The sequence below is a fragment of the Podarcis gaigeae genome, assembly GCF_964106915.1.
Source record: "Podarcis gaigeae genome assembly, chromosome: 10".
In the NCBI taxonomy this organism is placed as follows: Eukaryota; Metazoa; Chordata; class Lepidosauria; order Squamata; family Lacertidae; genus Podarcis; species Podarcis gaigeae.
This window is the reverse complement of record NC_139686.1, coordinates 48,294,263-48,320,993: the sequence shown is the minus strand read 5'-3', so window position 1 is coordinate 48,320,993 and position 26,731 is coordinate 48,294,263. Positions and strand designations below refer to the sequence as shown.

At 42.7% G+C, this 26,731-nt stretch overlaps 1 protein-coding gene across 4 annotated transcripts in view; it reads right to left on the bottom strand.

The window, feature by feature from the left end:
- Positions 1-24,396, bottom strand: part of SLC38A4 (solute carrier family 38 member 4) — a 34,507-nt gene extending 10,111 nt beyond the window's left edge. The window contains exons 1-7 of one of the 4 annotated variants that reach the window (XM_083699311.1): positions 23,659-24,396; positions 5,509-5,751; positions 4,845-4,935; positions 4,638-4,753; positions 2,664-2,737; positions 1,930-2,022; positions 50-131 (exon numbers count right to left, since the gene is read on the bottom strand). In XM_083699311.1, the coding sequence (XP_083555437.1) occupies positions 50-131; positions 1,930-2,022; positions 2,664-2,737; positions 4,638-4,753; positions 4,845-4,935; positions 5,509-5,627 (575 nt within the window). In that variant the 5' untranslated portion in view covers positions 5,628-5,751; positions 23,659-24,396. Of the gene's footprint in view, positions 1-49; positions 132-1,929; positions 2,023-2,663; positions 2,738-4,637; positions 4,754-4,844; positions 4,936-5,508; positions 5,752-7,249; positions 7,440-11,423; positions 11,570-14,880; positions 14,954-23,658 lie in introns of those variants that run through there. The other 3 variants (XM_083699310.1, XM_083699309.1, XM_083699308.1) reach the window with 3 other exon arrangements.
- Between the last annotated feature and the right edge of the window lie 2,335 nt (positions 24,397-26,731).

The following is a 26,731-nucleotide window of genomic DNA, read 5'->3' as shown; positions in this document are numbered from 1 at the left end:
GGTTATAAGGAAACTTCGCTGAGTTAAAGAAATGTAACCAAGCCCATACCCAGAATTCTCTTCAAGCCCCAGAAATGCTCGGAGTACTTCTGGAAGTTCGTACTTAATAATGAAGAGGTAGCTTGACATTGCTGAAACGAGAAAGGATGAACAGAGTATGATGACAAGGTCTGAAAAAGGGTATCCAAAACATTCAGATCATTAAATTTTCAGTTAAACAGAAATGCTGTTCATGTCAGCTTACATGGGGAAATCATTCATTCAGAAAATTATGAGTTTTAAACTCTGGAACATCCTCCCTTGCTTCTGAAGTCTCTCATCATCACTGTAATAGTGGTGCTGGGATTACCCACCTGTTTCAATGGCCCTTACATTCCTATATGTGACAACCAGAAGCCCAAATGCTTTCTTACCCTTTGATCAGAACAGTTACAGCTCATTTTGAGGTTGTTCTTCTGTCATTAAGGATGCTTTCATATGGCTTGGTTCAGACCTAACAATCAATCACAGCCTGCATGGGTTGTCGCATTCCTCTCATCCATGCTTGGGCAAAAGGAGGAGTCTGAAAACTTCTTCATTTGCTTTTGAATAAACCAAACCTTCCCATCACACTCAAAAACAGGGCATTGTAGTTCATTCTAATTATTGCTTTGTTAGGATAAAACCACAGTGCCTTGTTTCTTAACACTGAAGCATCCACAACTACTGTACTCTGAACTCGGCTCTTCCAAAGGATATTGTCGGTTGGCTCTGACAGCGGCAGAGTGGAGGCTAGCTCCACCCAGGGCAGACATGTAGGGGACCCCCACAAGGGGACAGGGCACAAAAGGAGCCCGCTGCACCCCCGGGTCAAGCCTGACTTGGGAGTAGAGCTGCCGGTGGCAGCATGCCGCAGCACAAATGAGAAGAATAAACAGCAGTGTTGTGGCGAGTCTCCTTTCTCTGCTGTGGCTGGTGGTGTTGGACTGATTCAGGCTCCGATGAGGGATTCCATTGTGGGGGTGCCTGGTGCTGCCTCAAAAAATGTGCCCCCAGCCTGCCCACTAGGCCACCAGGCTTTGATTCCCTGAGAAAAATGAAGTACATTTTGTGCTGTTACAGTGATACCTCGGGCTAAGAACTTAATTTCTTCTGGAGGTCTGTTCTTAACCTGAAACTGTTCTTAACCTGAAGCACCACTTTAGCTAATGGAGCCTCCCGCTGCCACTGCACCACTGGAGCACGATTTCTGTTCTCATCCTGAAGCAAAGTTCTTAACCTGAAGCACTATTTCTGGGTTAGCGGGGTCTGTAACCTGAAGCGTATGTAACCTGAAGGGTATATAACCTGAGGTACCACTATACAATGATAAGCTAGCAACGCACAGCACATAAAGTACTTCCCATTTTATTTTGGGTTCCTGTGATTTCATTTCACTGCTCTGCTTATGCTTCAAGTATTATACAGGATTAATGAGGTCAGAACCAGGCCAAAGGCAAGAGTCACACCCACTTTGGCTTTGGGCGCCATCGTCACTGGCATTTGGAAAGTCACCATGAAGAAATGCGGCCCTTTGGAGAAAAAAGCGTTCCCCAGCCCAATGTAAGCTATAAAGGATCAAAATTAGGAAGCATACAACCTTGGCGGCCAAATATAACAGAGGAAAGGGTAACATTGTATATTGTATTTAGGCTTTTAAGTAGATCATGAATGCCATGCATTAGCCTCTCTCTATGGGGCATTAACATGAGTATAAAAATAGCTTTCAGTATCAGAAATGTCATTGTATGGTAATTACTGTATTGGGTCCCATAATTAAGAGTTTATTTCTATGGTGCAGCATTCAGGGCTGCTGTGGCACCAACAGCAGACATCCCCCCCCCATTTCTTGATTATAAGAAAATTACTGTCATTTTAAACCCTCTCATTAAAAAGACATTTCCCACTCACCTCCAATGTTCTGCATTGTAAGAGAAACAAAAGCACTCATTTTTCCAGGCCATCCAAATGCCTTTTCGCCTAATTTTTCGTATATTAGTGAACCTAGGAGCAACAGGAAAGAAAATATTTTACTTCAAATATCTTTTCATTGATTGGGTTTTGCACAACCCTCTGTAGGAAGCAAATTCAGAGGGTAACCATGCATAATAGTGGGGCCATTGTCTAAGTATGTGATTGTTTCTCTCCCCCCCTGAAATCAATGGAAATCAATGGAAATTAAGACTGCTTAATTCTGGTTTGTGCCCATAATCCTTTCCTGGGTGGCCAACAATTGTGGCCCCTCAGATTCAGCCACTATCCCTGGCAGCCAGAGCACATGAGTTTTGGCTGGCCATTTGGGAATTTTCCTGGCCGGCTGGGCCAAAGGGCGGGACTGCCCTCCAAAAAGTGAAAATCAAATGGGCCAATCAGAGGCCCCACTGGTGGGCCGTGCCTCACTGACTGATTGGGTATTGGTTGCTTCCATGTCCAGTCAGGCAGTGGGGCATAAAAGCTGGCCGCCATAATATGGGCTTGTGACAACACTGTTATTGTTCCTGAAAAGATCTGGGTCATTGTTCTTTGCTATTTCTGTCTTTAGTGTGCCAAACAGTGCACAAGTTAAACTTGATTTTTTTGTCTGCCTGGTTGGGATGTGGTCTCCTCAAATGACTCGCCCACCACCTAGATAATAAATGGCACACCTCCTTCCTTAGATGTCTTCAGCAACAGGTGAACCGAATAGAGAGACATTATGGCTACACTGAGCAGCAGGATTCTGTAAGGAAGAACAGAAGTTATAAATCCATGAGCAAGGATAAAATGAACTACACAGATAAGTTATCCATTCCTTTGTAGAGACATCAAGTCAGGTGTGCTACTTTAAGTTCAGTAAAGGGGAAAGAACTTTCATTCTGAAGGACATTGACTATAAGGTTCAAAGGCCTACAAAGACAACATTCCTCAGTGTATTCTAAGAGTTTTTTTATATATCTTATCTAGTCTAAATCCAAACAGAATAAAACATGGCTAAAACTATGGCATATTAAATGCTAAAATATATTTAACATAGCATGCAGTTTGACCCACAGATTCCCAAATAGAGCAAGTATATTTAAAAGCTTTATATTGTGTCTTTTTTTACCAATGCAACAATGTGCTTCCCTCAGGTCTCTGCTTTTTTGAAGAACACCAAAAGTGTTCCTCCTTTTCTTTTTAAATAATGCAAGACAACGATCTAAACTTTTCATTCAGCCTTTCTCCAAATTGGAAAGTTCCACAACACAAGTTTTAAGGAATAAAATCATTTGCTGATCTGGAAAGCTTTGTAAGAAGATGTCTCCCAGACTGATTGGTCTAGCTATATAGTTTGAAAGTTGTTCAGGCGCATCTGCTGTTGCCTGTCAAAACATATGCTATATGGATAGTGTATGTCAGCTACATGCCATCACAGTTAGCATTTGGCACGGTCAGATGTTAGGGGGCAGCGTGTCTATAGACATATTTCTATTCACAGAGTTTCAGATTTAGTGCCATATGGACAGAGAGCATTCTCTTCCAGTCTCCACAGTAGGGGTAGTATCACTTCGATCCCACAAATACAAATTAAGTGAGTTATTTATTCCTATGGCATATTTGTCACAGTTGGAATTGCAACGTTGCTGCTATGTCATGGTATACACACAGAGAGATAGACTCCCCCCCTACACAAATATAAATTAACATAGCCAAGCTATAGGCAGGATAGTTGACCAATAATAAATGCATTAGATAGATTTTTGGATTAAGTATCTAAGGCATGTCTCAAAGTGTGATATGGGATCCTGAGTGAGGGAGACACAGTCTTGGATGTGACCACAGCATTGATAACAGTACTGAATTGTGCATGTGCCTTTCCAGACACCTCCTCTGCCTTGTTTCTTGACAGCTGTATTCTGCAACGTGTCATTGACCCTCTAATAGTGCATTAGTGGTGGATGTGATTTGTGGTTCTGCAATGCTTCCCCAATGTTCTTGCATTATTGCAACAAAAGTAGGTCAAAAGTAAGGTAAAGGACCCCATGACGGTTAAGTCTAGTCAAAAGCGACTATGGGGTTATGGCGCTCATCTCGCTTTCAGGCCTAGGGAGCCAGCATTTGTCCACAGACAGCTTTCCAGGTCATGTGGCCAGCATTACTAAACCGCTTCTGGTGCAACTGTGATGGAAACCAGAGTGCATGGAAACACTGTTTACCTCCCCGCTGCAAGGGTACCTATTTATCTACTTGCATTGGCGTGCTTTCAAACTGCTAGGTTGGCAGAAGCTGGGACCGAGCAACGGGAGCTCACCCCATCAAACCGCCGATCTTCTGATTGGCAAGCCCAAGAGGCTCAGTCATTTAGACCACAGCGCCACCCGCGTCCTTGACCCACTAATAGTGCATTAGTGGTGGATGTATTTGTTGTTCTGCAATGCTTCCCCAATGTCCTTGCATTATTGCAACAAAAGTAGGTCTACTCTGAACATGACTAAGTCTAGACCCAACCCATTACACACACACACACACACACACACACACACACACAGAGAGAGAGAGAGAGAGAGAGACACACACACACAATTTCTTATTTCAGGATATCATACCTCCAACTAAGACTCTCCCATTCCCCCCACCCCCACTACATTGTGGATACCTACACAAAAAGTATGATTCCAGTGTTGGCCATGGCATAGGACAACCCCAAGATTCCACTGCCCATGATAGCATTGCTCAGGTTAAATGATGACATTCCAAATGAAATATCTCCTGGATTCTGTTGGAAAAGAACAAGGAAAATGTGCCATTAGTTATGTTATGCATCTGCAAGGACACCGATGCAACTCAACTGTGACTAAGGGACTTACATATTCATCTGAATAATTTTCCAGTTTCTTTTTGCCCAGAAAGCCGTTGGTAAGGAACTTCTGACTTTCGGCATCATCACCAACAAAGTGACTAAAAACAAAACAAAGAAACGAAGAAATAAGCAAGGAAAGAAGAAATAAATGTCTTTGCACTTTAAAATTCAGGCTTTGGTTTTACACCGGCATTGCTTTATTTAATAAATGTATACCCCACTTTTTGAGAAAGCTTCTCCGCAAAGCATCTTCCAATAATATTTAGAAATCTCAACGATATTACAATAACTGCAGTGCAGAACTGGCACTGGTATGAGTGCCCCAAGATACTCATTTTTCCCTTGTATGAAATCATTATTTCATTATGGCTGCGCCTACAACTTTGGAACTCCTTGCCAATTGACATCAGACAGGTGCCTTCACCGCACTATTTCTGGCACCTGCTAGAAGCAGTTTTGTTTAGGAAAGCCTATCTTGACATGTAGAATTCCTACAAAATGTAGACGGATGCCTTGCTTAACTCATTAAATGCAACTGTACTAAGCAGAACAGTGTACATTATCATTAAATTTTGTGATGTGTGACCCACTTAGAACTGTTTGTTCCTCAAGTAACGACCGAGTGGGTGGGCTTGCCTTTTTTACCTTCTCATTCTGGCAATTAATTGTACCTGCTAATAGTGGCCTTTTCTGGATCTCCCATATCGGTATAGGTGTCTTCAGTGCTGTCGCCGCTGTTGCTCTCCTCGTCAAGGTCTGTGTTGACTTTTCGCAGTTCCATGCGATCCATTTGAGCTGTCAGCGATTTCGAGTACACACACACAACCCCGAGGCGTCTTCAGTGTCAACAGAACTGTACCTTCTGCTTTAAAGCTTCCGCCTTCGCAATATGTTGACTCTCAGAACACTCCGTTCTATAAACAGAAAAACGAAGACTTCATTAAAAAATTCCTCAAATTAGGTAAAATGTGTGGGAGCATCACTCGGGTTTATGTTCATTTTGTTTTTTTAAGACTACATTTGCCCTCTGGGAAAATTCTGAGTAAATTAAAATTCTATCCAGAGTTTATTTTCAAAACGATGTAGGGAAGAATTATATCTTAATAATCAAGGTGCTTTCTTCAGCATTATTATTATCATTAATATGTCACATTTATTTATTTAAGCCAGCCTTTCCTTTAAAAACTGGGTCAAGGAAGCTCACAAAAAATAAGAGCAAAAAAGAGGAAATAATATGAATGATAAGTCACACAAGTCATCATCCATCTGAAAGAGATGCAGTATAGCTGCCCTGATGTAGCGACTGATGTAGTCGGACAAGATCAAACATTATTTCTGCCTGCACGGGTCAGCTCCTTTCATTGATGTGAATGGGGAACCCACATGCCCAGCAGCTCCATGTGTATTTCAGAATTCATGTGAAGCCCTGTATTAAATAGGATTGTAGCACTTGACTGAAGGACATTATCATCATCATTGACATTCCCACCTTTCCTCAAATGAGCTCAAGGTGGCACACCTGATTCCCTTCCTCCCCGTTTTACCAACACCACAATTGCGATAAAACTGCTATACCAAAACCACCCACAAATTCATCAACTCAAGATGTCTGCACAAAACTTTCCATCATCTATTTGACAAAATAATATATTCTTATCTGCATCTGTTTCTTTTTTAATATCTATATCTTTATCTATTACAGGCATGGCCATTTTGATTAGCATTTGTAATTAATTGACATTGAAAGCAGTTTGCATTCCTGATCCAAATGCACAGATACATGCCAAACTCTAATTCCTATAGAATATTTGAACGGCACATTTTTCAATGGCTTAAGAAATATTCAATTACTTACAATCATGGTTACTGCTGAGAATAACCACAGGCAAGGAAATAGAATACATAGTTGTTCACTATCAACACTTCAACTCTATATCTGCCAGTATAACACATTAATTGGATATAGGGTTCCAGCAAAATTAAGTCCCATAAACTTGAAAGCCCCCCATATATTTTAGCATTCAAAATGGCATTCAGAATGTTGCAGAACTTAAAGTTATGAGAAATCTCAGCAGCACAAGCAGTTGAAATTTATTTAGCCCCAAGTTTAATAAGAATTTCATTATTAGCAATATTAGTCACTTGACAACGAAAAAACTGTCACCATTTTGTTGAGTGTAAACATACCGTTCCCAACAAACGTCCTGTCATATATTTATTTATAGCATGAAAACATTGAAGAGTTGATGTGCAGAGAACATAAGCATATTTTCCAGTACCCATCCAGTGGCTTGAAGTTAAAGACTTCAGATTGAAAAGCAGATAGCAAAGCCTGTTATTTAAAATATGCAGTATCATTTTTAAAGAAAACAATAAGGAAAAAACACCATGCTGTTTGATATAGTTTCCTACCAGAGACAGGCAAACTGCATATGGCTTTCTGTCTGATCACTCCAGTCCCTGTGTGAAAGTGATCACCTAATCTGGCATTAGGTCAGAGAAAACTAGGCTAACATTTCAGAGGATTGATTGCTGAGATACAAGGAACTCCAGTTAGAGCAACACAAAATTATGTTGTCTTTGCCATGTTATTTTGTCCTCTGGCAAGCTATTTTGTCTTCTGGCCAGCAGATTGACATTGCATTATGACCCAATGCATATTCAAAATCTGTATCTGAACTTAAAAGGACAGTAGCATATTTGAAAGTAAAATGTCACCTGAAAGAAAGTTTAAAATCACATAAAGAAAAACTAGCTAAAAAGTTCCCAAATCCAAGTAACCACAAAAATTTAATCTTCCAGAGGAAAAATAGCTAAATTCTTTTTTACTGACATTATTCAAGGGAAAGATTTAAGGTAAAGGTACCCCTGCCCGTACGGGCCAGTCTTGACAGACTCTGGGGTTGTGCGCCCATCTCACTCAAGAGGCCAGGGGCCAGCGCTGTCCGGAGACACTTCCGGGTCACGCGGCCAGCGTGACATCGCTGCTCTGGCGAGCCAGAGCCGCACACGGAAACGCCGTTTACCTTCCCGCTGGTAAGCGGTCCCTATTTATCTACTTGCACCCGGAGGTGCTTTCGAACTGCTAGGTTGGCAGGCGCTGGGACCGAGCAGCGGGAGCGCACCCCGCCGCAGGGATTCGAACCGCCGACCTTTCGATCGGCAAGTCCTAGGCGCTGAGGCTTTAACCCACAGCGCCACCTGCATCCCACACACACACACACATATATATATATAATATATAACAGAGAATTAGTATTTATTCAACTTTCCCCCCCTTTTTGCTATAGCTTTGGGCCTGCATCTACATAGCTATTAAAAAACACTCTAAAATGCTCTGGGGAAAAACCTGTTTTAAAGTTCACAATGGAACATTTCATGATTTCAGCTCTACTGCACCATCTGGTGTCACAATGTTATAAGGCATTTATAATGTCTTTTTTTTGTTTTTCCAGTTTAGCTGAAACCTGGTTTACAAAATGATCACTACAATCTAGCAAGGCAGATCCTTGTACAGTCTTCGTTGTGCACATCCGATTTACTTGCAAATCAATGCACGCTTGGATGTGGATCCATATCCCAATGCTCATCTGGGGCATACTGAATTTTCTGGGTGCATTCTGCAATGTGGATGCAAGTTGTGCATCCCATATGTGGTTGTCTCTGCAACTAGCTGAATAAAATTAAAGCTGGATTCAGGCCAATATTGTTTTAGTCCAACATTGAAACGGAGGACTTGTTTCCTATAGTGTGTTATTCTAACCTGAGAAACGCTTAAATTGCTTCTATCTTGGATTGGCTTGCAGAATCAAACTAAACTGAGTCCAAATAAAGTAAAATGCCTCTTTAGAACACAGTCACTTGCCTATTCTCTCTCCATCACAGGAGAGGTGACCCTGACAGTGTAACCAAGACCATCAGACAGAGTTCAAAACTCATAGCAGGCACATGGTGACCCGAGATTGACCCAAGATGGTGAACAAAGAATGCGACTAAGGTTGTAATCCTATACTCATTGACGTGGGAGCAAGTCCTATTGAACTATATGGGCTTTCCTTCTGATTAGAGAATAGTGCACGGGTAGGCAAACTAAGGCCCGGGGGCCGGATCCAGCCCAATCACCTTATAAATCTGGCCCACGGACGGTCCGGGAATCAGCGTGTTTTTACATGAGTAGAATGTGTCCTTTTATTTAAAATGCATCTCTGGGTTATTTGTGGGGCATAGGAATTCGTTCATATTTTTTTCCTCCAAAATATAGTCCGGCCCCCCACAAAGTCTGAGGGACAGTGGATCGGCCCCCTGCTGAAAACGTTTGCTGACCCCTGGAATAGTGCGATAAGGATACAGTCATAAAAATCCTCACTTAGATGTCATCACTATTAAATAGAGACTTACATTTCATTAAGCATGAATAGGACAGGCTGTACAATTGCCTGGGATGCTCTAGCTGTGTAAACAGATTCAAGGAAAGCCTGAGTAAACCTTAACAACTCCACAATCCTTGCTGGTGCGTGCAAACTCTGAAGCTGTTCAAATGGGGTATAACATTATTTATGTTTGTGTACCATCAATGCGAGCTGTATATTTCACCCAGTACTGCAGATATTTCTGCCAATGGAGCACAGAGGCATCAACACAAAACAATGATTTGCTTATGGGAGCTTCCTAGGTGTGTGGGCCCCATCTGGTTTCAAAGGAGGTGGAAGGATTATGTAGGCATATCCCGAAACTTCATAATCTTGGAGTTATCTGGAGCCATGGCAGCACTGGATTCAAGCAGTTCCCTATCAGGGATTGGACTCAAGAGGGCAAGATGGAGGAGGAGGAATGGTGGAAACCAACCCCCCTTTCTCCTGATGTTGCAGAAGAAGAGGGAGACAGCTTTGATATACAGCAGAGCTTTGAGGGGTTTGAGGAAAGTCACAGAGACTCCCAACAAAAAAGTTGGGAAGTGTTAGAAGAAGGGGGGGGGGCACGGCAGGGCAGCCATATGACACGTTGTCACAGAAGAGTATTTCTGGCCCCCCCTTCTCCCAGAACGTGGTGTTTCTTAAGAGTACAGGAACAAAGGACTCAAAGACATTTGATCACAAGTGGCCACCATAAGGGAAGATGCTGTTGCTAGGGAGGAGGGAGGAGGAGGCCAGTTTGGAGCAATGCCGTTGTTAAGGCTTGTTGCATTTTTTTGTCCCTTATATTAGGATTGAATAAAATTCATTTAAAAGGACTCTACTTTGTTCCCTCTGCTCTTGCTGCAACCGGGGGGAGGAATAGCTTTCCTGGAGCCTTGACATTCCCCTACACAGGAAGCCGAGCCAATGGGGCGCAAAGTTGAAAAGATCCATAACTGAGAAAATGCATGCCCCCCCCACAAAATTTTAGCCTCGCTCAGGGTGCCATATTATCAAAGATTACCAAAATCTGCCCCTGGCCATGGGTTCTGCAAGCTGTCAGCGGTATCCAGGCAAAACCGCAATTGGTGCTCTCCCCACCAGTGAAGAGGCACATCAGGAGTAAGTGGGGAATAAAGATCTACATTGGAAACAAAGTTGGGAGGTGACCAGGAGTGCCTCCTATTTGCCAAGGTGGCATGAGGGGGCGCTGCAGAAGGGAAGGCAGACCCAGTCTCTAATGCTGGAACTGTCACTGCTACCATGGCGGCAGCAGCAGCAGTGGGTGATGCATTCCTTGCAGGCAAAATCTGCTGGCCCTATGGAACCCGCCACCTGAGTCGGATGCCTCACCTTGCCTTATGGGTGGGCCAGCCCTAGTGGAAACCACATCCACAGAAATATTACATTCCTTTAAGTACAATGAAGAGTTGGGCCCCATTTTCTGAAGAGCATATCTAATTATCAAGCCACAGATTTGATAACATCCATGTTTGCAGGTTGTAAATCTTGCATGTTTCTACAGGTATAGACTTCCATGCAACTAAATTCCATTGGTGTGGGGTATTGCCTGAAGACAGCAATTTTGTAGAAACTACGCTGGTTCTGGTTTGATCAGCAACTGAATGGGAGACCACCCAGGAAACTCCTGTATATTGTCTTTTGCTCCATGTAGAAAACACAAGGAAACAGAGAAGCAAATGAATTGGACCTAATCATTTTCAATTTCTAGATTGACGGGAATTTAACTCGCTATTACTTGCATTAATTTGCCAATCGCACTGCAGACAAGATTTCATTGAGAGCCACAAAGGCACTCCCTTCTGGGAAATAAAGCATTAACGTTTTTGAAGATGAAAAGCTCCGTGACCTCCATGATAAGATGAGCAAAATTAAAACCTCCCCTTTTCTTTGGTCAATTATGAATGTAATAATTAGCTACATAAATCAAATCTAGCCAATGATAGCTAAATTATCTCACAATTTAGAATCAAAGATTGTATGGAATTTCTACACACACATGCACACAAAGTCAATTCCAACTGTTGAACATTTGGCAGTAAAAAAATAGGATATGAAATCTGCTACACTGAATATTTTTTAACCCTTTTGTATTTAAATATGAATTGTTAATTTCATATTGATTTTAAGATCCCCTTACTTAAAAGCATAATGAATCTTGCAAAAAATACCTTTCTTTCTTTCTTTCTTTCTTTCTTTCTTTCTTTCTTTCTTTCTTTCTTTCTTTCTTTCTTTCTTTCTCTTGTTTCCACACCAAGATATAACTTATTAATTTAAAAATGGCACCTGTCTTTCAGAGTTTTCTCATTTAAGACCTTCTAGAGCTAGACAACGATTTAAAAGCAAATGGGAGTGTATCAGATAAACCAATCATCAATGAAGAGAACCCAACACCTCCATTTGTCCTACTTGCGTCAGCTCTTTTTTTTTAAAAAAAGAGGAAAAAGATAAAAAAAATTCCTGGTGCACGTTCAGGTCAAACATCACTGTTACTGGAGCTATTTGCTTTTTGGACTTGGAAGTTGTACAAAATGCACATCTGTAGAAGGTCTGACACAGATTTTTGCAACTGTAGGCTGCCTATTTCACTCATCTGTACTTTCAAAGAAGCGACATAAGAATTATAAGGTATTTTTTCTGGCTATTACAATTTCTGTAGACTAAAGCAAGACTGCAAGAGGTCAACAGCTACTCTTGTTTTTATCTTGCTCCTTGCCTCAAATACAAAGATGCTCTGCTGAGGTTTTCAAAGAGGTTGAGAAGCAAGAGCAACAGAGTGAGGTACTTTTTCACACAATGCAGAATCAGCGATGACATTCCTTGCTGCAAGAAGCCACTAATTAACACGCCAATGGAAAAAATATTACTATAAGAGTGATAAGTCAATCATGGTAGTAAATGAGTTGTGAACTTCCATGATCAGTGGCAGTATACCTGATTCCCAGAGGTTTTGCATTAGCATCTGGTATTGATATTGTTCTCATACCTTACACTTAAACCTCCCTGTGGATACTCAAACTCAGAAAATAGAATGCTGAATTGGATCATTTTATTGATCCAAGCACAACCACAGTTATTGTCTTAATTCCATGTTGCATAGGAAATATGAGTATTCAAGGTTTGGGTTTCTCTTATTTTTTAAAAAAGTACCTCAAAAACAAACCTCTGTTATCTACTTTCAGATAGTCAATACGGAATAATACGTCAGGGCCAGAGAAGCACAAGCCACCTTGTTCTTGTGCAATGAAGCTGTCCTATTCCAGAGCTTCTCCCAACCACCTCTGAAAGTCTGCTTTTGAGATTTTAATGCTATAGAGTGTAGAGTATATACAATCACCTGGGAGTCAGTTCCACTGAAGTCAATGGGACTTACATCTGAGAAGTTGTACTCTGAGAACCAGAAGACTCTCTAGATTGAACTATGAGGGATGGGGGGAAAGGGCTGCAGGGCGAGGGGGGAAATCAATGGGAATGGGGCGCAACTCTTGCACAACACTTTGCAACAAGCCAAGCACCTTTGAATCCAACCACCATATAACCAAAACCAAAACTATATCAATAGTTATGGTAGTCCTCTACCCGCATACCAGCATTCATTCTAATTTCTGTTCTTATTAATTCTAATTTTAATCTATCATCAGTGCCATCCCGGTTCCATGGAAAACCAGTGATGATTACAGATTTAGGAACAATCTATCAATTTAGAAATATCAGGTAAGGTACCCATTTTGCGTCAGTCCAATTTCTGACTGTCCATTGGGAAATCATGTAGCTGGACACAGTGCAACATTAAAAAACAAATTTATAGGTAGAAATATATTCTCCACCCCGAATGTGCATTTGATTCCAAAGAGTAAAATATGGATTAGGTGGGTCTGCATTAAAGCCGGTCACACATCACACTCTACTCTTGAAACTCTATTCCCTCAAGGGTATAGATCTACCTTAGACAAGCTCCTTCTGTGTACCAGCAGCGAAGACACAACACTTATCCAGCTGTGAAAAAGTGTCCTCGGGGAAATGCCTGCCTTGAGAGAAGGGAAAGGGCTCTGGGGAAGCCATGTAAGTATTCACAGAATGAGAAGGGAAGTGCAGTTTGGTCAACATTTAGCATTTGACAAGTTAAGGCTTCTGCCAGATACATTATCCTGAGTCACTTCAGCTGGGTTCTCATTTGAAGGCAAACCTATTTAATTCACACTTTCAGAAATAATATGCAAACAGAAACACAGCTCTTCTTCAAAATTGGCAATTCTCCTAATTTTGAAATGCAGTTCTCCAGACAAGAAATGTATTTGCTGGGATAAAACGTGCCCAAAAATGTATATATAGTGAAGACAACATAAAAAATGCAATACATTAAGCTGCATTTCATGAAAATTTGACTATTAGAAGATATTCACACTAAAACGCTGATGATGAATTTTCATGAGGACTTCAGAAAAAAAGCAATTTGTGAACTGTTGTGGAAATGTGGAACAAGACTGGAAAAATTAATAACTGAGAGATGCCAAAATTGTTGTCCATTAGCCTTACAATGATTTGAAGATGAAAAACACAACAAACCAATTTCCTTTGGAATGTGGCACAACAGAAAGAAACCAAATTTTCACCCTGTCATTTTCACAAGTTTACCTATGATTTTACTGAAAAGCAAACTTCACAAAGTACACATACAAAAAAAAGTTCAAGGATATATCTAGTAATACCAGCAGGACAGAACATTGGGGTGGATATGTAGAACCCAACTCAGCAGAATGAGCAGGTGCACCCCTCAAAATAACAAGACTCACTCTCCAGACTGAAATAACACACATTACCATCTTTTTAAAAAGCACCTCCTATAACATTGTTAAGCCCAGAGTCTAAAATTACCTAAGTGCACCACTAGCAAAAGAATATTTTTTACACTCAACAAACATGCTTCATTTTGTGACTTTTCCTCACTTAAAAAAAACAGACATCAGCCATTATTCCACATAAGTTTAGAATAATGTTGGTTTCTGATTCTATCATCTCATTCTATCCAATACGCCAACCTTTTCTGTAGATTTGTTATTATATTTATACATTTATTTAGAATATCTCTAACCTGCCCTTCATTATAAACAAGCTCAATATGATTACATCTTGTTTCAATGAAACAATCACCGTAAGAAACACACTTAATTACAAAAGCATGTAAGACAAGTCTAATTAAAACCAAAATCTTCCAAATGCAGAAAATAACTAATTAAAACTGATATCCTCGGCAAATTCCTCTGCAAACAGATAAGTTTTCACTGGGCACTGAAGTGAGAAAAAGATTAGGCACCAAGTCCCTATTTTAAAGGGAAAGATATTCTAAAACTGGCATGCCATCAGTGAAAAGGGCAATTCTGACATCACATTGTGCCCAATGTTATGGATACCATTGTTATGGATGCTTTGCAGGAATCATTTGACTGCAGAAAAGCAGACATAAAAAGCCTGTCTTTATTCAGAAGTGACAAGCAGGCAAAGGGGGAGCCTTTCCTGAGTTGAATTCCCTTGGGCAGTTGTGATGGCAGTGAGGACATCTTGCCACTGAGGGCATCTTGTCCCAAGTGCCACCTCCACCCCATAACCTACAACCGACACAACTCTTACCACTCCTCAACTCCTCAAGCAGATGGTTCATTTGTGGGATGGGGAGAAACTACTTCTAGAGCACAAAGTGTTTGAGCTGTTACTTCACTGCACCCGCCCCTCCACGCCACCCCATCTCCCAATCCCAGCCCCTACATGTGAAATACCGCAGCTTGATTCTTGAGCATATGACCCGGCATTTTGAAAGAAGATGAAGACCTAGACGGGGAAAAGTTAATGCTTAATTCCCGTGCTGACTAATGTGATCAAGCCAGTAAAAAGTTCCAGCCCGTTGCCAAGAGATCAGTTGCTGATAACAAGTCTGTGACTCATCTAAAGAGTTCATGGCTGGGCAGCAGCGACTTGAACCCATGTTCCTCCAGGCCGTACCCACCAAGGCCTGATCAATACTATGCAGAGGACAAACAGCACCCACCCGACAATATGCTGGGTGAAGAGAACCGCAGTGAGAAATCCCTGGGGACAACCTTTTCGGCTGAGGTCAGCCCAGGGGTGTATGATAAACGATAAAGAACCAGAGGCTTTGCTTTTGGTCGTCAGCAGAGAGGGGAGAAAGCGACCAGTTCAAAAGTGATGTAAGCTCTGTGAAGCAACACCCTCCTTGTGTTATGCAATACACGGCAGATTAGAGAGAAGCCTGAATTTGGCAAGGTTGCACTCTTCTAAATGATGTTTGCCTTCAATCTACTAAAAAAACCTTTTGGCTAAGATAATTCTACTGGTTACGCTTAGCAGAATGTGCCAGGCATATAGGAACTTGTACAATAGCCCATTATTATTTTTTACAGAGAAAGTGGGGATTTAAAAAAAAAGGAAAAGAGGAGGAGGAAGAGGAGTGTTCCAATCCTGTCTCTCCTACTACCCTTCTCATGCCCCTCTCCATTCCATCCATTATTTCTGCCGCACGATATTTACTTCCCCTCCACCCACCTGCACAGCTTTGGCAAACATTTGTAGGGTGGGGAAAGAGGATGGAGCTGGACTGTTAAGATGCAGGTGTGCTTCCTGTAGCTACCATCCAAGCCACAATAATGTTTGCAATGATCATGTGGGAGAAATGTCCATGAAAATGCACCCTTGCAACTATTGTTAAGCAAGTTTTCCATATTTTGACAGGACAATGTTTGCTTGTTTTTTTCAAGGAAAAATTATAATAAAAAGAGGCCCAACGTCTTTGAATTGTATTATTATTTTTTTGTAGTCATGTAGCAATGGATCATCATGAAATGGGTGCCCTGCTCAAACGACCTATGCAAAAAAATAAGTAGAAAAATGAGCAAGGATCTTTTGGTAGCAAATGCATTTTCACGTATCAGGAATCCTTGCACTGTGTTTATGACACAATGGTGTAATTTTGTGCTAATGCTGATTTGCAATTTCGTAAATCTCAAAAACACAATTTGCAAGGTTGTGTCCATGACCCCCTTGGGGGGGGGGGAATCTAAGAAAACAAGCCCATTATGAGACTTTGCAACAGATGTTTGCTTAGCTTGAACTCCACAAGTACCGCTGCCCAGTGCTTTGGTACATATTTGTTCCTGAATCCTTTCTCAGAGGCACTCTTTAAATATGATGTGATACACCAGTGTGTGTGTGTGTGTGTGTGTGTGTGTGTGTTTAGCCTGCCTATCAAAAAAAGTATTCACAGATGTTTTTATCAATAGCAAGAAGTAATCCATGGTGAGTTACATTTCACATTAAAACTAGTGTGTTGGATACGCTTTCCACTCATTATTTTATTTTTCAGGTGATTGTATTATTCCCTAGGATTCCTACTTTAAATTATTTCTAAAACACTTGTGACAGAGGAGCCATGGGCTTGTGAGGAAGGGGAAAGATTTCTGTATAGAGAGACTGTGGATGGGCTGCATGTGTCTAATTTGAAATGTGATAGGAATATCACACATGGTGTGTGTTTCTCATTCCAAGTGGCAGGAGATGAGATAGGAAACCAAGAAAGTGACAATAGCAAGGAAGGGTTTCTGGACCAGGTAGCTCTTCCACATCATTGCCACAATATGGAAAAAAGCATGTATGTTGTGAGTGGTATTTGGTATGTTAATGTGGAGGTTAGACTCTTTAGGCTGGAACAGTTACATTTCATGGTCTTGGATATAGCCAGTTCTCATGGCTACATATGAATGGGCCTCCTTCAAAATCTGTTCTCTGATATTTGCAGATGGTTTTATTTTGGTAGCAGACTCAGTGTACCCTTCTGTTGATGGGCAGGTTGGCAGTTGTGCTGGGAGCTTCCTCATTCCTGTTTTGCATCAGAACAGATTGCTAAAACTGGCAGGAGGGGATGAGTTGCTTTTCAGGACTAGCAATGTACAATCTTTAGCCACCAGAGGGTATAAGCTAATTTGCATGGTGACTTTTCTAAATGCTTTATTAAATGATCTATTGAAGGCAAGTGTCATTGTGTCTAAAATGCATTTATTAAAAGCTTATTCCATTAAATTCAGATTTGCTAACAAATATGAACAAATCATAGCATGGTCTGACTCATTTATATATTGTAATGCAATGCAAATTATGTTCATACTCATCTATTATTTAAAATCAGCATCTTATTAAGAATGTGCTTGCAGTTACATGATAAAGCACAATTTGGACTGAAGGCCTATGTACACTTGCTTGAGAGTAAGTCCCATTAAATTCAATGGGACTTCTGAACAGACATGCACACTGTCAGTTGAACAAATGCATGACTGAGTCCCGGTGTAGTACATTATTTGGTCATATTCTGGGGTTCCCTGTGTTGGACCCAAGATTCTTCTCTCTTCTTCCATCAGTTTCACAATGAACTTCCCAGGACAGAGTATGCATTTATTTTATGAATCAACAAAGCTAATCATTAACGGGTGTATGTTAACCATTTATCCTAGACAATGCTTTTTGAAGATAGTACCAAACAGTGATGTGCGGTGGGGTTTACTTGCTAAGCTTAAAAAAAAAGTGTGAGAAAACCTTAAATTTCACTAAGAAAATGGAAAACAAAATAGGCAGTGCAATTTTTAAGAATACATATTACTATTTTTAGAAGTCGCTTTTCCAAAAATCCTATCATAATACAAAAATTACTTTTGCTTGTGCCTGTATAAATGTAGCATGATTCCTTAGTGATAACAGAACCCCTAAAAGAACCGTGGCTGATACTGTATGTGGACATAGCCTCACGTCAGGTGCCTGTGAAGCAGTGAGTGTGGTTGAGTGAATATTACCTAGAATCCTGGTAGATTCCTACCTAGGTAAATTAGACTAGGTTATAGAATCTGGAATTCTGCATGTTTCTGACTGTATAGGAGTACCAGAGACATGCCTAGCTACCTGTCTTAGGAGCGATATGAGGTGTGACAAAAATCCACTATGGTAGTTTTCTGCGACTTTCCAAAAAACTGCACTCACTGGGAACCTTCATATGACGCAGTTCCACCATACAATGACTGTGTAAGTGACTTCATCAGGGAAACCTGAGTTACCTGAATATCTCTCTTCCTCTCTACCCCCCCCCACTTCTATTCCGCTCATCATTACCAACTGCTGAGAAAGAATGGCTTGCTCAGCAATCTTCAACAGCTTTCCATATAGTCAGATGGAACAAACAACATGTTCCATCCATTCAGATTTTCCAGAACAAAGCAGGGATAGATTTAGATATATCTCCATAGCCTATTCCCATGTCAGCTCACATGGGAAAGTTTATTGGTAATAATGTTTATTGGTAATATAGAAAATAATACTTTGTTAAGACTTATGTAACATATGCAGCTCTTACTCTTGTTCACAGAAAAGAAAAACAAATCCTCAGAAATATCATTGGATTGGCTAAAAATGTCCCATCTCTCTCATATCCAAAATTAATAAAATAAATTTCTAATAAAGAGCTCTCTTTCTAAAAATGTAATTTAATCTATGACTGTTCTCTAGAGCCTAAATAGTTATTGAAAGTACACATTAACTGTATCAGTAATGCATAATAGCTCACAGCCGACTTCTCAAAGTGGCTCACTGTGCCAGAGCCTTTGAAACAAATGGAGCTCAGAGCACTTAAGATTCACGTTTTCTATATAGCTCGGGACTTTAAGTTTGTCATAAATGCACAGGAGACATTTCTACATATATGCACTAGGCAGCCAGTCCACAGGTACAAAACATGCCCATCGCGGCCCAATATATCCAAATTTATAAGCAGTACTATGGATTAACAAGTATGTATCCATTAAAACGACTGCAGTTTATCTTCTTCTTCCAACCAGCTGCCGAAAATCACAGATGGGGAGAGTGCTGATGCACTTAACTCCTGCTTTCAGGCTTCCCATAGGCACACGGTTAGCCGTGGTGGGAAAGAATACTGGACTATAACAGGCCATTGGCCTGACCATACAGTGCTCTTCATATATTTTTATGTCCTTCCCTATGGTTACTCTTGTGGGGAAGAGAGGGCGCGTGTTTCCTTTGCCCAGAAGTGAAAAGGCCATTGTGGCAGCTTGACTGGTGACTGGGAGTGGCTGCTGAGACCATATAACACCAGTCCTGAAAGACCTACATTGGTTCCCAGTACGTTTCCAAGCATAATTCAAAGTGTTGGTGCGGACCTTTAAAGTCCTAAATGGCCTTGACCATTCAGGTATACCTGAAGCAGCATCTCCACCCCCAACGTTCAGTTCCTCCTGCTAATTAATGGGCAGAATATCTGGGAATATCCTCTCACAGGGGAGGGAAGTTTTCACCCACCACACATTATAGGGGAGAGGCAACCTGCCTCCCCTCATAGTGGCCTGCCTAGGCACTATTTTGGGGAAGGGGAGGGCTTGTGAGTTGGTCAACACTGGAGGAGGAAGTGAGGCTTGTGAATTTGATTACATCTTCTCTCTACATTCTCTTCCTCCCCATCAACCCCCAATAACTTGAACACTACCTTGGGGGACCAACAGAAAGCGTGGACCCAGCTTTTAAAAAATGTATATAACCAGATCAAATCATATTCCTAGCCAACTTTATTTGAAGGGGCACGAGATATTGAACAAGTCTCCTCGTAAACAAAAGTGGGTGAAGTTGCATCTTTTAAGCTGAAGTATATCTAAAACACCTATAAAAATAATGGCTGTATTAAAAAGTGTTGATTTTGTTTTCAACTACTGCTTTCTTCTTCTTTTGCTTGGACCTCTCCAGCAGACAACTTCCAGATCAAAACAAGGGGTGGGAGGGAGGCAACCAGCGACGGTGGTGCGGACAGCCTTACTGAATAACAGTACTAACAGAGATGGCTGCGATGGCGTGGCTGTTTACTTTGGTACAGCATTAAATAAAGGCTGTGGATTCACCATAGCAACCTCCACATCACATAGCTGCCATGCTGCTTCTAAGAAACAGAGGACCTTTTGGAAGAAACATAAAGGACCGTTTGAAAGATCACTATCATTTCCACATTTTATAGATCACCAGGGCCCATGCTATCATTAGGCCATTGCCTAGGGCGCAAATCTCAGAGTGGTGCAGAAACTGATCTTTGAGGGACAATTTTATACCGATTAGTTGTAAAGTTTCTGGTAATGTTTTGCTTTTCTTTTAAATTTACAAGAAGTTTATCATTTTTACAAGACATGTTTTTGAAAATTGAAGTTAGCATTAAAATAATAATAATATTTTTTTTGCAGGGAGTCAAGCAGTTAGCCCTGCATAGGGTCAAAGGAGCCCGGCACCGACACTGTATATAACACACACATATACAAACATCATGCAACAAAATATAGCCTGCCGTCATTTTAGTTCCTCAGCTAAGACCTGTGCTTTTGTATAGCAATACCACATCTGAAAATGTTCCTTCAACTATGTCTATCAGACTAAATAGATAAAAATGACACAGAAAAATAGGCTCGGTTTCTTTTCCATGATCCTGCGGCTCAAACTTGCCTTCTTATCTCTCTTCCTCTTCTGGAACCAGTTATTTTCTCAATGGTTTCCTTTTTCTGTAAAGGTTTACTCCAAAGCAGAAAAATGCCCTTATATATGCATAGGGACAGGGGAGACATTCCATTTTATTTGCACTTTTAACAAGAAACTACCTAAGTTGCACTACTCAAACCAAAATGTGAACACAGCTATCCTTTGAAATTAGCCCTTCTCCAAATTATTCATTCTCCAACAAATACATATATCAGGGGCAAGTGTGAATACAAAGGCATATATTCATGACAATTACATAAAATTGCATTATATTGGGGAAAACTGATTGCAAAAATGTGTATTAGTTGAAACTGCGTACAAAAATATATTAGGAGAAAATTGTACAAAAAAATTGATGGATTTTTGTGAGGATTCTTTTTTTTTAAAAGGCATATTGCTTGGAAATGTGGAAAACTGAATTTAAGAATGGAAAAATGAGAAACTAAGAGGAACTAATACACATATTTCTCCATCCCTGTTTATGCATTTACTTAACATTTAATTTAGTACTGCAAATCAGGAAGAATTCCCTTCAGACAGGATGGACTGATGCAATAAGTAGCAGTAAACTGGAAGAGCATTTGAGTATTTTGGGATGGATTTTTGAAGGCCTTCAATGCACATATGGGCTACTATTGTTTTAATAGTCGTGGTGCAGCACCATTAGGTCATGCATAGGATTGCATTAGAAGTCTTCCTCAAGACTAGCTTCTCTTACTGCGGAACTATTTGCTTTGGGAATGGCAGGTGCAAAGTAGCCCCACCCCCCGGACTCGCAGTACATCAATTAATTTGCAAAAGTTAAAAACAAAACCGGGGTGGGATTGGAATGGGAGATGACTTCTTGACCCACCCCCCCTCAAAACAGCCCAGCGAGAACTGATCATGCGAAGTAGCCAGGAAATACTGAGAGTCTGTTGAGTGGTGGTGAAATGGGGTGTTCTGGGGGGAAAAACATGGCTTGGTGGCTAGAACATTTAAAAGGAGCAACATTTATTTGTTTTGTGTGGGAGCAACGCAACATTTTGTTTCCGCTTTTGCAGGAGCAGTGCAACATTTTGTTTCAGTTTCGCAGGAGCAGCGCTATTTTTGTTGCCATTTCCACTGGCCCTATCTAACAAGGCCACCTCACAGCGGTGGTTATAACTTGCAGGACAAGTTTATGACAGAACTGATGCAAAATCAGAGCCACAGACAGGGGTATATGTGGAAATTCCCAAACACACCTGCTTTCTAGACAAGCTCAAGTCCCTACTTCAAATCGCTGGTGGGGGATAATAGGACCTTTCACATGATCACCAGTTCCACTGCTTCTTCTCCTTCAGGTGCCCAGGGAAAAGATACCCAGGCCGCTAGCTGGGCAATTCTTACCCAGGAAAGATTAGCTAGTTTGCCAGCAATATTCCTTCCACTCAAATGAAAACTGGGGCTACCAGCTTGCGAAGCCACACATGTCAGAACATAAGAGGCTCATCTCCTGCAGAATTATGTTATCCCAATGGCCAGCCAGATCTCTCTAGCAAGCCTGACGCTTGTCCCCCTCGGGGGGAGTTGATACGCAGCACATCCAACCCTCTGTCCATGCGTGTCCAAATGGCGCCTGTTGCTCTGCAGCGCCCCCTCGAGGGAGAAGCCTCCTAGCGCAACTCAGCTTGCCCCGGGCCGTTTGGAGGGAGCAAAGCGGCGCTCCCCTCTCGCTCTCGACCAAGAGGAGGCCTCGAGCGCCTGCAAAGCGGCTCCACGCGCCCAGACGGAGCTCGGCCTCCGAGCGGCGAGCGTCTCCCGGGCGGAGACAAAGGAAGCGGGCGGCGAGGCGCAGGGGGCTCCCCGCTTGCTGGGAGAGGAGCGCGTGCGCAAGAGACCTTCCCGTGAGAGGCTCCTCCTCTCCGCCGTCGGGGGCGTCGTGCTCCGCGGTCAAGCCGCCGAGGGAAGGCGGGCGGGCGGGGGAGCCATGCTTCGCGGGAGTCACGACCAGGGAGGGAGACGAGGGAAACGCATATATAGCCTGGCCAGCTGCGGCTGCGCTTGGTTGCCAAAGTAAACTGCTGCTGCTTTTGAGCGCCTTTCTTACTGAATAAAGGACAATCGGAGCTTTTTGGGGGGATCATCCTGCAAGCTCAGGCTGCAGCCTTCCTGTACCCCAGTATTTAGTTAAATCGCACTGCAGCGTCTGGCCGAAACTAAACTTTGCTTTACGCTTCCCCATATACTTTGGATCATCAATATGCATTCCGTCTCCACCCACTGAGATGGGTCCCTGGCACCCCGTCTCTCCAGCACCCTGACCCTATTTCCTTGCCACACCGACTTTCCGCGCCTCTCTCCTTAGCTCGCGCAATCGTCAGCTCAAGGGTTGACACGGAACCGATTACGTCTGAACGCCCGCTCCTCTCATGGAGGCGAGCGACGCGCGTGAGAAACATAGGCACCCACAAGGGCTCTGCCTGTCAGTTGGAATCCCCTTCTTCTCACCCCCCCCCCGCCACCTTCTCTGATCGCGAGAGCCTCGATCAGACGTGGTTGGCAGTCCACACGCGCGCACACACACACGCAGCTGCGGCCACCCCGCCAACGACGCGGGATGGTTTGAAATGGGAAAAGCCAACCCGGGATTCCGAGAGAGAGACACTCGTTTCCAAGCTGCAGTCGTCCAGCAGCCTCCCTACGGGGGACACAGAAAGATACCTGTAGATCGGTAACGTCTATTATCTGGCTGTGCCGTCTCGTCTGTAATTCCTTGGAAATAAAAATAAAGCAGCTCAAGGGGGGCTTTAAAGCCGCTTAGTATTTCATCGAGAAAGAGAGTTAAATCTCCAGTGAGTTACTCACCTTGAATGCTGGCGAATTCTTTTAGGTAGAGGCACTTGGGACATGAGGATGTTGTTGCTCAGAAGACGCGCAAAGAAAGTGTGGGCAGAGACCCTCTCCCTCTCCTTTCTTCCCTTTCCTCTCTTTCGGAAAGAGTGGAAATTTCCATCATGTGACAGGGGGCAGCATCCCCAGCCTCGGCTTGCAGGCGGACCCCTCCCTTCCAGGAGGGGAAAAAACCACCCACCAATGGCAGCGAGCGGGCAACCTGAGATGTCAACAAAAAAGCATCCTCTCCCAGGTGGAGACTTGTTTGGCAGCTCTGGAGGGCGAATGCGCAACACATCGCCTGAATGCATACAGACGGAGCAGTGGTCTCTGGCTGTTGTTTTGTTCCCGGCTTGTCATTTGTCTCGGGATTGCGTGCTTCACCCCTCAAGCCATTAAAAAACAAACAAGAAAAAGCCAGGCACCTAAAAAATATTCCATAGGCCTTTTGAATTTACTTTCTCTTCTAAACTCATCCCCCCCTCTCCACAATTTGCCCAGGACCCCTAATCCCGCACCATAGCAGCTGTATGGCCCAGGAACCACATGCATAGACACATAGAAAACTGAATTTTACTGAGTCAGACCATTGGTTCATCTAGCTCCGCGTCTAGCAGTGGATCTCCAGGGTTTCAGATACTCCCTGAGATTGAACCTGCAACCATCTGCATGCAAAGATGTTCTACCAGTGAGCTATGGTCCTTCCAGAAATAAACATGCATATGACAGGAGAGGTATTAGACAATTTTGGCATGAGTGCTGATCAGTTTCCCTCACCCACTCATGCCCGTAGTTGGCATTGCTGGGACCTGCCTTGCATCAAGTCACAGGACAGTAACTGAACATTTCCTTTCTCCTGGTATTGCTTGCACAATTGCTAAAAAAAAAATTGGGGGGGGGGCAAGGTGAAGGTTCCCTTAGTCACTACTTGTCTTCCAGCTATAGTGGATCAGTCACATAACAGCAAACTCTTGCAGGTGTTTCACGAACCCATGCCAAACCTACAGCCCGAGGGTAGGGTGTCCCAACCCTTGATCTGAGAACCAAGGCCTAGACCCCATTTAATTATCTATGGAATATAACCTCACTGCAGTTATCTGGGAGGAGGGAGTGGGGAGGGAATTGGTTAAGACTGTAAAGACTGAGTGAACACAAAGTGCATGTATAGCTCATGACTTCTTTTTTTTATTGTTGACATATGCTTGGTTTTGCTGTGCTTGCACTTGCTGGAAAGCTCCGATTGGCTGCAATTCGGCAGCATATGCACACCAGTTCTCAGTGCATTTCCACATTGGGAGTCTTGTTCTGATTCAAGGAAGTAGCAAAGTGCTTCTCTGTAAAGGCTTCATTGTTTTCGCCCTGGTGCTTATAGCCATTCAGTTTTCCCGACACATGCTAGCCAAATTGTGCTTGTCGTGGTCGTTCTCTTTCACACTGTGGCAGCTCCTAGGCCCCTGAGATATCCTAGCCCTGAGATATTTTCTTCCTGGAGCAGCGTCCTGTGTTTCTCGTTGTCTGCTACTGCCTGACTGCAGAGGAATCTCCAGCAGAGACAAAGTCGCTAAGGACAATCCCCTAGCTGCTCTAAAAAGGGGCTTCTCTGCAAACTGGTTAAAATCGAATTTTAAGCACATCAGTTTGAACTGTCTGGTTTATCTGTTTAATTTCACGATGTTCACTCTGAGACCCCTTTCGAGGCATGTTCATTTTTTAAAAAATCTGTTCGGTACTTATATAGTGAGTGAGTGCACTAGCTCTGATTTTTGAAGGAAAACTACTGGCTACTGAGTGGAAGCAGCACTTGTGAATGGCAAAGCTTGCTTTGTGTAAATGAAAACATTAGGAGCAATTTGCGTAATCTGTTATGACAATTGTTCACACATTGCAGAGTTGATAGATGGAAGGGTCTGAGAGCTGTGCTGTGGGAATCTGGTTTGGGATCCGTCATATGCTTGTTGGAAAGATAGCTGGATATTTGAAGCTGCCTTATACTGAGATAGGAATGCGGGTGGCACTGTGCGTTAAACCACAGAGCCTAGGACTTGCTGATCAGAAGGTCGGCGGTTCAAATCCCCGCGACGGGGTGAGCTCCCGTTGCTCGGTCCCTGCTCCTGCCAACGTAGCAGTTCGAAAGCACGTCAAAGTGCAAGTAGATAAATAGGTACCACTCCGGCGGGAAGGTAAGCAGTGTTTCCGTGCGCTGCTCTGGTTCGCCAGAAGTGGCTTAGTCTGCTGGCCTCATGACCCGGAAGCTGTCTGCGGACAAACGCTGGCTCCCTCAGCCAATAAAGCGAGATGAGTGCCGCAACCCCCAGAGTCGTCCACGACTGGACCTAATGGTCAGGGGTCCCTTTACCTTTACCTTTATACTGAGATACAATTGTTCCGTCTGGCTCAGTAATGGCTACATTGATTGGAAGCAGTTCTCCAGGCTTTGGGCAGGAGCTGTTTTCCAGCCCTGCTTGGAGACACCGGAGTTTGAACCTAGGATCTGTTGTGTGCTCAACCACTGTGCCCCAGCCCTTGAAAAGGACCACATGGAAGCAGAGGTCAAAACCACAACAATCAACCAGATACACGTGAGGATGCTACCTATTCAAGTTCTTCATCCTAAACGGTATTGTTTAGTCATCACAGCTGAAATGAACCCTCACCCATTTTTTAGCTTGCAGGGAATTACTTCTTCTTGTGCAAAACAGCATTTCGGCTCCCTCCTTCTGGCACCAGCCACCCCCTGACCAAAGTCAGGAGTCTTCCGAAGCTTTAGCTTTGAAGATCTAATGCCAGGAGGAAAAATTATGCCCCCTGCCTTGTGAATCATTCACCCCTCACCTCTCTGCAAGTGCTTTTTGCTTGCACAAGGATGTAGTAGTAGGTATACAATTCTAAGGCTTGTTTTTTTCCATCTCACCCTGGAATCCCACTTGGTAATTGAGCAGGATGATTCACTGTACGGCCTCTGTGTCAGGAAGCTGGGATTGCACAACCGCGTATATCATTTCTTTTTGTGTTGTGCGAGAGGCCCTCAGATGATTAAAACTGAAAG